The sequence below is a fragment of the Scyliorhinus canicula genome, chromosome 7, assembly GCF_902713615.1.
Source record: "Scyliorhinus canicula chromosome 7, sScyCan1.1, whole genome shotgun sequence".
NCBI classification, from domain to species: Eukaryota; Metazoa; Chordata; class Chondrichthyes; order Carcharhiniformes; family Scyliorhinidae; genus Scyliorhinus; species Scyliorhinus canicula.
Genome location: NC_052152.1, coordinates 81130280 through 81143263, shown reverse-complemented (window position 1 = coordinate 81143263; position 12984 = coordinate 81130280). Strand labels below are relative to the sequence as shown.

The following is a 12984-nucleotide window of genomic DNA, read 5'->3' as shown; positions in this document are numbered from 1 at the left end:
GTAAGTTCAGTAATAAGTGGATCCGTTGATATTAAGAAGGAGAATGTGCTGGACATTTTGAAAAGCATCAGGATAAATAATTCCCCTGGGCCAGATGGGATATACCCAAGGTTACTACGGAGAGCAAGTGAAGAGATTGCTGCGCCATTGGCGATGATCTTTGCATCCTCACTCTTCACTGGAGTAGTACCGGATGATTGGAGGGAGGCGAATGTTGTTCCCCTGTTCAAGAAAGGGAAAAGGAAATACCTGGGAATTACAGACCAGTTAGTCTTACATCTGTGGTGAGCAAAATACTGGAAAGGATTCTGGGAGATAGGATTTATGATTATTTTGAAAAACAACGTTTGATTAAAGATAGTCAGCATGGCTTTGTGAGGGGCAATTCATGCCTCACAAGCCTCGTTGAATTCTTTGAGGATATGACGAGACACATTCATGAAGGTCGAACAGTGGATATGGTGTATACGGATTTCAGTAAGGCATTTGATAAGGTTCCCTATGGTAGGCTCATTCAGAAAGTCAGGGGGCATGGGATACAGGGAAACTTGGCTGTCTGGATACAGAATTGGCTGGCCGAAAGAAGACAGCGAGTGGTAATGGATAAAAAGTATTCCGCCTGGAAGTAAGTGACCAGTTGTGTCCCGCTGGAATCTGTTCTGGGGCCTCTGCTCTTTGTGATTTTTATAAATGACTTGGATGAGGAAGTGGAAGGGTGGATTAGTAAGGATTCCGATGACACGAAGGTTGGTGGAGTTATAGATAGTGTTGAGGGCTGTTGCAGGTTACAGCAGGACATTGACAGGATACAGAGCTGGGCTGAGAAGTGGCAGATGGGGTTCAAGCTAGATAAACGTGAAGTGATTCATTTTGGAAGGTCGAATTTGAATGCCGAATACAGGGCAAAAGGCAGAATTCTTGAAAGTGTGGAGTAACAGAGGGATCTTGGGGTCCACGTACATAGATCCCTCAAAGTTGCCACCCAGGTTGATAGGGTTGTTAAGAAGTCATGTGGTGTGTTGGCTTTCATTAGCAGGGGGATTGAGTTTAAGAGCCATGAGGTTTTGCTGCAGCATTATCAAACCCTGGTTCGACCACACTTGGAATATTGTGTCCGGCTCTGGTCGCCTCATTACAGGAAGGCTGTGGATGCTTTGGAGAGGGTGCAGAGGAGATTTACCAGGATGCTGCCTGGACTGGAGGGCATGTCTTATGAAGAAAGGTTGAGTGAGCTAGGGCTTTTCACAGAAGAAGGGAGGTGACTTGATAGAGGTATACAAGGTGGTAAGAGGCATGGATAGAGTGGATAGCACAGTGATTAGCACTGTGGCTTCAAAGCACCAGGGTCCCAGGTTCGATTCCCAGCTTGGGTCACTGTCTGTGCAGAGTCTGCACGTTCTCCCCGTGTCTGCGTGGGTTTCCTCCGGCTGTTGCGGTTTCCTCCCACATTCCAAAGATGTGCAGGAGTAGGTGGATTCGCTATGCTAAATTGCCCTTAGTGTTCAAATAAAAGGTAAGGTAAGGTGGGGTTACAGGGATAGGGTGGAGGTGTGGGCTTAGGAAGGGTGCTCTTTCCAAGGGCCGGTGCAGACTCGGTGGGCCGAATGGCCTCCTTCTGTACTATAAATTCTGTGATTCTGTGACTGCTCCCCAGTGCAGAAATGGCTGTCACGGGGGACATAATTTTAAGGTGATTGGAGAAAGGGATGAGGGAAGTGTCAGAGGTCTGTTTTTTACACAGAGAGTGGTGGGTGCATGGAATAAACTGCCAGCGGAGGTGGTGGAGTCAGAGTCATTAGGGACATTTAAGTGACTCTTGGACAGGCACACGGACAGCAGTAAATTGAAGGGGTGCAGGTTAGGTTTATCTGAGATTCAGATAAGTGGTCAGCACAACATCTTGGGCCTGTCCTGTGCTGTACTGTTCTATGTTCTATGTTAATCAGGCTACAATACTCATTGAATGTCAGTACTGGGGCTGACACCTCTCTTAACCTCACATGGCTGAACATGTGTGTGGTGATATGATCTGCATACTCGTCTGCCATTGGGCCAGAACGTCGGCTTACCATTGGCCCTGGTCGGTCATGTGCCTCTCGACCGATTGGCCGAGAGGCTGAGTTAACCACGCCTCTATTAACGTGGTATAAATGCTCAGACGCCTGACGATCGTCCCTTTCTACTGTAGACGATCGCAGAGCTGTGTTCTAGTCAATTAAAGCCAGACTTTGGTAAATCACTCGCCTCGCGTACAATCGATGGTACATCAATGTGTAAGCAGCAAGCGCAATCTCCCCACCGCCCCCCTCCCACCCCGGCTGCCTCAACAGCACAATTTAAAGGGATCCTCAATTAACTACAGGTTAGTTGCTGATTTATTTTTTTCCGTCTGTTCGTGTGATACTACAGGTGTTTAGTACTTTACTTCAGTGCTGAACTCCAAATATACAGGTAGTCGGTATTTGAGCTGGTGGTTGAGACTGAAATCAAGTGACGGTGTGTTTTCATTATCAGTGCCTCTAGCTGTTCCTCCTCTTCCTGACCAGTTTGAAGTTCTTGGTTATCTGAAAGGGGACAGGCACAACAGAAACGTTATGGTGCGAGAGGATTGGGGGCAGGGAAATAAGAGGCACATGCATATCCCCACCTTGAAATTGTAAATCAGAAGATTTTGTGGGATGAGGAGAAAGTGGGATGTGAATAAGATGATTAGGTATGAGGATACTGTTCTCTTAAGTTCATTCAGCCCTGTTCCGGTTCAGTAATTGTTATTCCAATGTTGGCCAACACTGCCTTCTCAATGTGAGTTACGACATGCTCCTGTTACCTTCGGTTGTGCATCACCATGTCATGGAATGAAAGAGGGAATTGTGTAGGTGTGTGTCATGCAATCTGGTTGGATGATCTGGTTGTCACATTGAATAGCTGCCAGCGTATGTGAGTTGTGCAACGTTGGGTAAAGCATACAGTCATGTTAAGTGTGTTTGGATGACGTAAAGCTATCAATGTTAGGTTTGGTGCATAATCGATAAAGATTGTTGGCTGGTGAATGCTCAGAGTTGTGGTTAATTGTGGCAAGTGTTGCAGTTGGTGGAATATGGAATTTGAAGAAGCATTCACTAAGCTTGACTAGTGTGGTACTGCATCCAGGCGATGGAGCTTGACTTCTGGTGTTGACCTCCAAGGCTATCATCTCCTATTGTCTTTTGAATGTGTGACTAGGGAGCCTCCTGGATTCCTTTTGGATACTATACATCTCTCTTACTTTTCACCTCCACCATCAATGCAGACAGGTGTGTCTAAAACCCTTGGAGGGTACTTTTGCCAATGTTGTCCCATTTTGCACGATTTCAAATTTACTTCCCGCATTACTGGATGCAGATTTACTTCCCACATTAAATGGCTTTATGTCTGTGGGAAAATTATGATTGTGTGCCTCCTGCTGATGCAGCTAACCAATAAACAGTAAGGTTAGTATTGGCTGCATATTGCAATCAGCAAGGAGCACAATGCACAAGTTTGTACATTGTGAACCTGATGCTTGTTTTCGCAAGCTGTCCAAATTAACCCCAAATGCCCATACCAGATTTTTTGCCAGGCATTTGCCCGACCTTAATCTCACAGCAAAATTGGAAAAGGATTGTGAACATGCTTTCTGTTCCAATGGGAGCTATTCAAGATCTTTGCATTCTACTTGCAAAGCCATGTAATGTATCTTAAATTTTTGTAGCCCGAACCCACGTCTCTGTTTCTATTGGTTTGTTTGTAGTCTTTAGCTTTCAGACAGCAGCTGCACCATCACATGAGTCATTCACCTGATGAAGGAGCTGCGCTCCGAAAGCTAGTGACTCCAAACAAACCTGTTGACTTTACCTGGTGTTGTAAGGTTTCTTACTGTGCCCATCCCAGTCCAACGCCGGCATCTCCACATCATCTGTTTCTATTGTTCATTTTGAGGCCTTTCTCAACTGAAGCCTCACTTCAAAAAAAATCTAAATTCTTTGCATATAGGTATTATTCATTATAAGTAAAGGACAAACTAGTCTTGAATCATGGTTTGTTAAATTTAGAAACAAGTTCCAACATTACAGCCGACTGTAAAAACAGAAAATGTGAAAATACTTTGCAGATCTGCCAGCAGCCGTGGATAGCGAAACACAATTAACATGCCAGGTTTGTCATCAACCCTGAACCTTTAACTGTTTATCTCTCCACAGTGCCGTGAGACCTGCTGCATTTTGCCAGCTGTTTTGGGGTTTTTTTCAGTTTTCCAGCATCTGCAGTATATTACTTTCGTATCACAAATACCTACATTTGTTTTTTCCTGAATGCCGATGTAATTTAAAATAAATTTTGCTTAAGTGCTTTTTTCTTATCTTGCTGAAGTGTAATTATGGGAATCCAGTAAAGAGTTACGTTTTGTGTAATAATGTGGTGTGCACTGAAGAATAAGACTCTTTTTTGAATTGTAAAAACAGTGAATTTATTGGACCCTCAATAAGTGGGTCCCGGATTCTTGTTAAATCAATTCTTAGTTGTGCTTCCTTTTCCTCACATGCTTGCTTTTCAGCAACCAGTGCTAGAGCAAGTATCTGTTTCCCCGGTTACATTCCTGATGGATCCTGATGAGCTGAAAAACCAGAAGAGTTTTCTCGCTGTGCAGCTAAAAGTACAGCAGCAGGTATGATGGGCTAGCAGCTGGTAGAGCGGTTGGTTAAAGCAAAGTAGAACATCTGCTGAGTGGAAGGAATGATGCTCCCATGATGGCACAGTGCTGCACACCAGATCTACAAAACAACAGACTTTGGGTTGATGGATATCATTAGTAATTAAGTATGAAAGTACGAAGAGCATCTGTAGTTTGTTGGACAGGTGTGATCTGCACAGCATCTTCTGACACATTGACTTAACATTCCGATCCTAGCTCTCTCAATGACTACTGTGATACTTGCTCTGATAAACAAAGTATGACTATCATTGGAAATCTTTGTCCTTAAGGACTCCAGTTTTGAAATTAGTCAAATTTTAAAAATTAGTTTGACAAATAATAGCAATTCTTGAATTATAAGCTTAGAGAGGGCAAAGTGCTTTTTTTATGTTTATTTTTTAAGGCAGACCTATGGTGAGACATTATTTTAGATTTCTTTGCGCTTTCCTTTCCTGACATGGTCGAGTAATTTTAGAATAGAGTATAGCATTCCCTGCCTGACAGATGTTTCATATGTGGTTGTAACCTCATTGGTCACATTGTCCAAACCTTAGCTTAGGCAAAATGGAACTGTTGTGTGACCCATATCTGATATACCTACTAGTATCAGCTTTCAGTGATGGAAATTGTACTTTATTTAACAGTGTTGTGGTGAAGTACTGTGAAGAATCTTGAGTATGTGGATAGCAAAATAGCTGCAAAACAGAAATCAAAGAGGAAACATTAAGTGATGTTACTTAGACTACAAAAGTTGGGAAGCGTTGTTCCACAAGGATCGAAGCTGAGACCACTGTTGTTCATTATTTATATGAACAACTTGGATTCAGGAATATGAAATACAATTTTAAAATTTGCAGACAACTCCAAATCAGACAGTGCAGTAAATATTGAAAAGTAATGCAATAAGATTTGAAATATATTTAAAAACTTGAAGACGAGGCATGTAATTGGAAAACAAACCTCAATATGAGCAAGAGTGAGGTGGCAACTTTTGGTTGGAAGAAAATCGACTCCACACGTTCCTACAAAAGTCAGTGCCTAAAATTGGTAGAGGAGGAGAGGTTAATGATGCACAGATCATTAAACATAGCGAGGTGGTTAAAAAGGCCAAGAAAAGAGCAAATAAAGCATGGGATGTTTATTTCTAGTGGAATAAAACTGAAAAGCAGAGAAGTTGTCAAACTTTGCTAAATCACACTTTGAGCAATGCAAACGTTATCGCCTCAAATTTGTGAAAAGGATTCTCCCAAGACATTGCGCCGAAATCGCGAAACGCGATCGGCCGGAGAATCAGCTCTGACGCCGAAAACGGCTTTGAGGCTGGTTTGGTGCTGATTTTGGATTCTCCGAACCTCCTAACCCGACAAAATTGCAGTGCCCACGCGCGGCCCGGAGAATCGGATAAAGTGCCCTGACAACCGATTCTCCGGGGCCTGAGCGATTCTGCGGCCTGGATGGGCCAATTTCCCGACAGCGTGGTTCTATCCATCTGTAAAAGTTTGTGATATCGGCGTGCTGGCTGAGGCGGTTGCGGGAGGAGGTAGGTGTTGGCGTGGGGGGTCTGGGAGCTCCCGAAACGAGCACCGGCTGTGCTTCCTGGGGGAAGTGGGGTGCCCTGCCGGGGAGAGGAGGGGAAATGGAGGGGGCGGAACAGGCCGAGCAATCAGGGAGCCGCTGACATGACAGGGCGGTGCCACGTACCGAGCCCCATTACGGCGACCAGCTTGTTGGCCACCCACCCGGCCCCTGGGTGAACGCAGGGTTAACGGCCGTGTGGGTAAATGCCCCCCCACCGGGGGGGGGAGACCCAGGGCCATACTGACGGCAGCCCCCAGTGAGGGCAGTGCTATCAAACGGTGGACCTGGCAGCAGGGACGGCTGGCAGGAGCGGGGGCACCGACGGGGCGTGCAACACGGGGAGAATGTGCAAACTCCACACGGACAGTGACCCAGAGCCAACATTGAACCTGGGACCTCGACGCCTTGAGACAACAGGGCTAACCCACTGCGCTACTGTGCTGCCCTCTATTTGCAAGAATTATACCAATTTCTACTCTCAGTTTATATTTAACAGGAAAGATGGAACAAGCTAGGGGGCTGGATTCTCTGATTTTGAGGCTAAGTGCCAATTCCGGCGTCGGAACTGTGGCATTTTACAACCCCAAAATCTGCGCCGAGACCTCATCGATCCTGGGACCAGTGAGTGAATAGCAGCCGTGCCGGATAAAACTCTCGGCTCCAACGCCAAAAACGGCTGGAGAATGGCCGGGTCCGTGGCCGTGCATGCACATGGCGACGATCTGTGGTGGTCGCCCTGCAAAACATGGTGCTAGCCGTGCGTGGACCCAACCTGCCAAATCCTGCTCCCCTGACCACCCCCAGCCAGCCTTCACAGAAGCCCCCCCCCCCCCCAGCCAGCAGCACGGCTCCCGGCCAACTAGAACATAGAACATAGAACAGTACAGCACAGAACAGGCCCTTCGGCCCTCAATGTTGTGCCGAGCCATGATCACCCTACTCAAACCCACGTATCCACCCTATACCCGTAACCCAACAACCCCCCCCTTAACCTTACTTTTATTAGGACACTACGGGCAATTTAGCATGGCCAATCCACCTAACCCGCACATCTTTGGACTGTGGGAGGAAACCGGAGCACCCGGAGGAAACCCACGCACACAGGGGGAGGACGTGCAGACTCCACACAGACAGTGGCGGCACTGGACACAGTCCGCATCCGCATGCCGTGTTCCCGACCGCTGAGACCACACGTCCCCCGCCCGGCCAGGAACGCAGCCCACTATGGGCAGAGTATCGGGGGAGGGCCTTCCAATGACGCGCCAACGTTGTTCCAATGGTGTGCGCGCACAACGTAATGACACCATTCAGGAGGGGGCGGAGAATAGAAAACCGCCGTCAAACCGCCCCTGCCCCCGATTTGGGCGTCCGAAGTGATTCCCCGCCTGATCACCGATTACAATATCCTGAGAGATTACCTAATAGAGGTCTTTAAGATTATGAAGGGGTTTGGTAAGGTAGATTTTTCCACTTGCAGAGGAGAATGGTGCTCAGGGCCATAAATAAAAGATAGTTACTAAAGGGAATTCAGGAAAATGTCAGAGTGGTTTGAATATGGAACTCGCTAGTCTGAAGAAGAGTTGAGATGATGAGAATAAATGTATTTCAGACAAAGCTAGATAAAAACTTGTCAAAGAACCAATAGAAGATTATACTGAGGATGGTTAAATTAAGGGTGAGTAGAGGCTCAATTGGCATGAAAACCAATGTTGGTCTGTTGTGTTGAATGCCCTATTTGGTGCTGTAAGTACTAGCAATAAATTTCATCTATTTGAGTAGTAATGTTAATACATTTTTAAAGGAAAATATATACATATTTCAATTAGACTAGTATGTCATAACATGCAATGTATTTTAAATAGTCTGGATGTGTTTCTTTGTCAATTTACAGCAACAAAATGATGAGGCAGATTTACTTTTTTAAAGCGTATTTATTTAGATATCATTTGTACTGCTATTTATGATTTTAGTACAAATGCAGAATGGAGGAAATCTTTGCTTAAACATTCTGCAGTAAAATGTTCTCATCATATGAGTATTTGGTCCCGTTGATAGACTTTTTCACTCCAGTCTTGCATTTATAGCACTCTTGATCTTCTATCACAAACTGATAGTTTTCACTGCTTAAATGCAAGGAAGACCTTAAAGTACAGACTCAATTTAACTTTTATAATAGTATTTGTTGTTTGTTCTGGATATCTATGTGCCTTTGTATATGCTGAACAGTTTCTGCATGATTTATCGAAATACTACTCCACCTCACTCTCCTCACTGTCTTGCTTCTTTTGATGAAGCTTAAGCTTCTAGAAAGTCAACAAACATCGACTAAGGGACTGAAGGAATCCTACCGACTGACTAGTTTATCAACCATTCGTTCAACTTCAACTTATGGTTCCTCTCTGCATTCCTCTCTTTTTCCTGGCCCATCACAGGCAAGAAATCACCAGGTTACAAGTTTGATCTGCTCTTTCACAGGGATAGACCTAAGGTTTTGAAAACATGTTGGACTGTAAATGTTGAAGACTATTCATTTGATTACCATTATGCACTATTCAGTCAGCTAATTCTGGCCTACAATTTTGAGAAATAATTTGGTTGTTCTAAAAACCTTGCTGGATCAGTTTTCAAAGTCCCATTGCTGAAGGTGGCATTTATCAATGAAAGACCCTTTATTTAAGCTTAAAAATGGGGAATAGAGCTTTTCTGCAGTTTTTTTTAAAGATCCATCATCACCCTGTAAAGTTATTTGCCTTTTATCCCACTATTTTTCATCTGAGTTGGAAAGCAATATTATGCTGTCATCCTGTTCCTATCCCTTCAATATATCATATTGAAAGTTAACAATGGCTCATCTGAGCTCTTTCACCCCACCCCCCTCCATAACTACAATCATCCCACTTGGGTAGAAGTATCAACTGCCTATTACAGTGTTCACGCTAAGGTGTTTCATTTGAGAATGGTGTAGTACTTTGGAAAGAGAACTACAGTGTGTAATAGGTATGATTATACACATATATATATATATATATTATGAAACTTTAAACTTTGAAATACAGTTTGTGTTTGCCACCCAAGGGAAATACTGTCTCTTGTCAGATGGTAGATTACTGTAGGAAATGTGGTCAACCAAGACTAACTAAAAGCTTTATATCTGACTCATGGTACTGCATTTCTGCACTCAACCACAAAATGTATCAAACACATTACTTTGTGATGATCAGAATTCTCAATCTCAAAGCCAAAATGTTTCCTTTTTTTTCCAATAGAAGTGTCCACAGATTGGAAGGAATTACAGATTAAACATGTGCAATGTTGCCAAAATGTTAATATGAAAAAAATTGTGACGTAATTAAAAATCACTGTTTCAAATTGGTAACACTCCAAGTTTCCAAGTTTATTCACAAGTAGAATTTAGTTGGGTTCCCACTGTACAAAATCATTACTGTACATAAGCAATTTGGATGAACTAATTTCTGGCGATTTTATTGTTTAATTTTTAATTCCCAAAGTTCTTTATTGTATACTTGTTGATTTTATAGAATTTATGTCTGTTTATGTAATGAAAGTGGAATTTGCTGTGATTAGAAAGACAGACTAAAATACTGACAAAAAAAATCGCTAATTTAAGCTTCAACTCATTTTCATGGCAATGCAAATTCTGCCTGAGAGCACAGATGGAAAATCAGTCTCAAAGTTGGCCTTTAGTTCTGATTCATTTACTTAGTGCTATCCCTGATGAGATGCTGTGTGCACAGAATCTAACCTCAGTCTCCACTTGGTTTTGTTGTGTGTTGGTGATATATCTCTTTCTTTCATTCTCTAATATTCTCTATCCTTCTTTGCATTCAAACATGGCCAGTTTACTAATAAGTCGCATTTGGCTGGTTGTCTGAATTTAACTTTCTTTCAAACTTTACTAATACAATTATGACATTTCCAGAGGATGTGTGCTGGTGTTTTAGCTTACACTGAGTTTTTTATTGCTGACCTACCAAGGTGCAATGTCAAAACCATTTTTTCAATATAATATTCCTGGAATGTTCTGGAAACAACAGCACACACAAAAATATTGTCATGGTGTTGCAGATAAGTGATACTGCATACAGTCTGATGCACTGTGTTTGGTAAAACCCCTGAACTAGAGTCATTCCATCAGGCATTTTTTATGGGATCTTTTATTATCTTGCATGCAACCAAGTTTATGCCTTTAATGGAGCTGGTTGAATTACACAATGTATCAAGCAGTCTCTTATTTAGCCGAGGTTTATGTGTTCCTTTGTCAGCTTTAGGAGAAGTCTAAGATGTTGACAGTTGTCGAACTGGTAGCAAATGTCCAGGAAGCATACCATGTCTTGTAAAGCAGTGTTCTTCAACCTATTTTTCAGGGACTCATATTTACCAACTGGCCAACCTTCGGGACCCAACCCGACCTACCTTCGCGACCCGCGCCGGCCGACCTTCGCGACCCATGCCGGCCGACCTGCGCGACCCACCATTTTCTCTTACCTTGTTTGCTGCTGACAAAAATGGAGGAAATGGTTTTGGGTCCCTTTGGCCCTAATATACGCTCCTCCAATGGAACCTGTTGGATGAAGGTGAAGCCTTCAGTGCCAGAAAGTATGGAGTCTCCATCTGTCCAAAGTTCTGCATTTTTTCCTGTGAAATTTTATCAGATAAACCCCCCCCACCCCGAACTTGTAAAAAAAAAATTAAATGAATAAAATAAATGAATAAAAATCCCCGAACTTGTAAAACGAAAAGCTGCGAACATGTAAAAAAAATGCGGCCACACTGCACATGCGTGTCAGATCATCGGCACGCATACGCATAGTTTTGCGCATGCCACCGATGATCTGACACGCATGCACAGTGCGGCCGCATTTTTTTTACATATTCGTGGCCATTTTGAAGGCCGCTTGCAGCCGGCATTATTAACAGCCGGCTGCTGCGGCTGTTCGCCGATTTGCACGTTTGGGAGCGCCGCCACGGACGGCTCCACGACCCACCTGACACGCGCCCGGGACCCACCTGCGGGTCGCGCCCCCGAGTTTGACAATGCCTGATGCGAAGGAAAGAAAAACTGAGTGATTTACGTCAGTTTTCTTCCACTTCCCCCTGCCTCCAACACCACCAAACCCCCTTCGCTCCAAGCAATATCTTCCATTTCTGTCATTAATCGCAATCCCAGTTAAAATGTCCAAACATGTGAAGTATTTTGGATATGGAGATGATGCTTAGCAGATGAAGTTCAGGCTGTGTCAGAGGCTTTCAGTATTCATATCTCACTTCTGCATCTATGGAGGTGAGTATACACTGCATAACCAGACAGTGTTGACGGGTGCAATTTTATAAAATTAGTCCCTGCCAAAATGGTTTTGATTAATTTGCGGTATTTGCCAAAGCTCTTCCACTGAGTCATAACATTATCACCCCACCTCCGGGTTCCCTGACTGATCAGGAAGGGAGGGAGGACATGCCTAAAAAAAACCAATGAGGATCCCAACTGGGATCACTGTAGCAGCATTGAGTTGACTACTGAAGGCACCAGTGGGAAGCTGGAAACTAGTACAGAATGGAGGCAAGATTTGGGAAAGCTGCCCCTTGGATCTGAGACTCTACTCTGGACATTTTGTTGAATGCAGTTAGACAACAAGAGAAGATCAATTTCATGGGGAAAGGAGGATGAGGCCAGCTAGCTTCACCAAGCAGGCATGGCTGTCGGTAGGAAAGCCTATGAATAGCAGGAATGTGGTGCCCAGGAACTGGATCCAGTGCTGCAAAAGATTTCATTACCTTATGAGATCGAGCAGGTTGAGTGTCCTACTGCTCCCAGCTCTCACCTCTCCAAATTTTCCTACACGGTATTTAACTTATATACACTCATTGTCATGAGCATTATTTTCCCTCCAGCCTCTCCATCTCAACAGATAACATTCAAACGTGTTCTCATCATATTGCCCTCTCGCACCCTCCTTAAATGTTCACCCTTTGTTTACAACAATCTTTTCATTTCCCTCACTCATAACTCCCTGAAAGCAAAGAGAGCCAGAGCTTCCCGGGAAAGGCAAAGGACTGGGAGTGGATCTGCAAACATGATCATCCTGACCCAAATGGAGGAGGAAGGCGCGGAGATCAAGAAGCTGGCATTAGTACAGCTATTGGTGATGGAAAGATGGGAACAGCCCAGAATCCTGGTGACAGCCTTAGAGAACAGTAAGAAGTCTTACAACACCAGGTTAAAGTCCACCATGTTTGTTTCAAACACTAGCTTTCGGAGCACTACTCCTTCCTCAGGTGAATGAAGCGGTACACCTGGTGTTATAAGACTTCTTACTGTGCTCACCCCAGTCCAATGCCAGCATCTCCACATCAGCCTTAGATCACATCAGCCAGCTCCACCCCTGGCCTCCAATACTGCTTCACCTCTGTTTCAGCTGAAGGGAGGATTCTCCTGAGATTGAGCAGACTAGGCCTAAATTCACTAGAATTTAGAAGAAAGTGAGGTGATCTCATTGAAACATGTAAAATTCTAAAAGGGCTTGATAGGGGATGGCTTTCTGAACTAGGGAATCATGAACAAGCGGTCATAATTTCCCAATAGGGAGTCAGGCATTTGAGACAGATGAGCAATTTTGTCACTCAAAGGGTTGTGAGTATTCGGAATTCATTGTTCCTGACAGCTGTGGAAGCTCAGCTGT

At 44.0% G+C, this 12984-nt stretch overlaps 1 protein-coding gene across 10 annotated transcripts in view; it reads left to right on the top strand.

Annotated features, from left to right (window-relative positions):
• dmd (dystrophin) overlaps positions 1-12984 on the top strand; it is a 2667466-nt gene that overhangs the window by 1355554 nt on the left and 1298928 nt on the right. For 8 of the 10 annotated variants that reach the window (XM_038802261.1, XM_038802266.1, XM_038802267.1 and 5 more), the window contains 2 exons: positions 4571-4681; positions 8581-8718. The exons of 1 other annotated variant lie outside the window; for it this stretch is intronic. In XM_038802261.1, coding sequence (XP_038658189.1) covers positions 4571-4681; positions 8581-8718 — 249 coding nt within the window. The remainder of the gene's footprint in view (positions 1-4570; positions 4682-8580; positions 8719-12984) is intronic. One more of the 10 variants, XM_038802269.1, reaches the window with a different exon arrangement.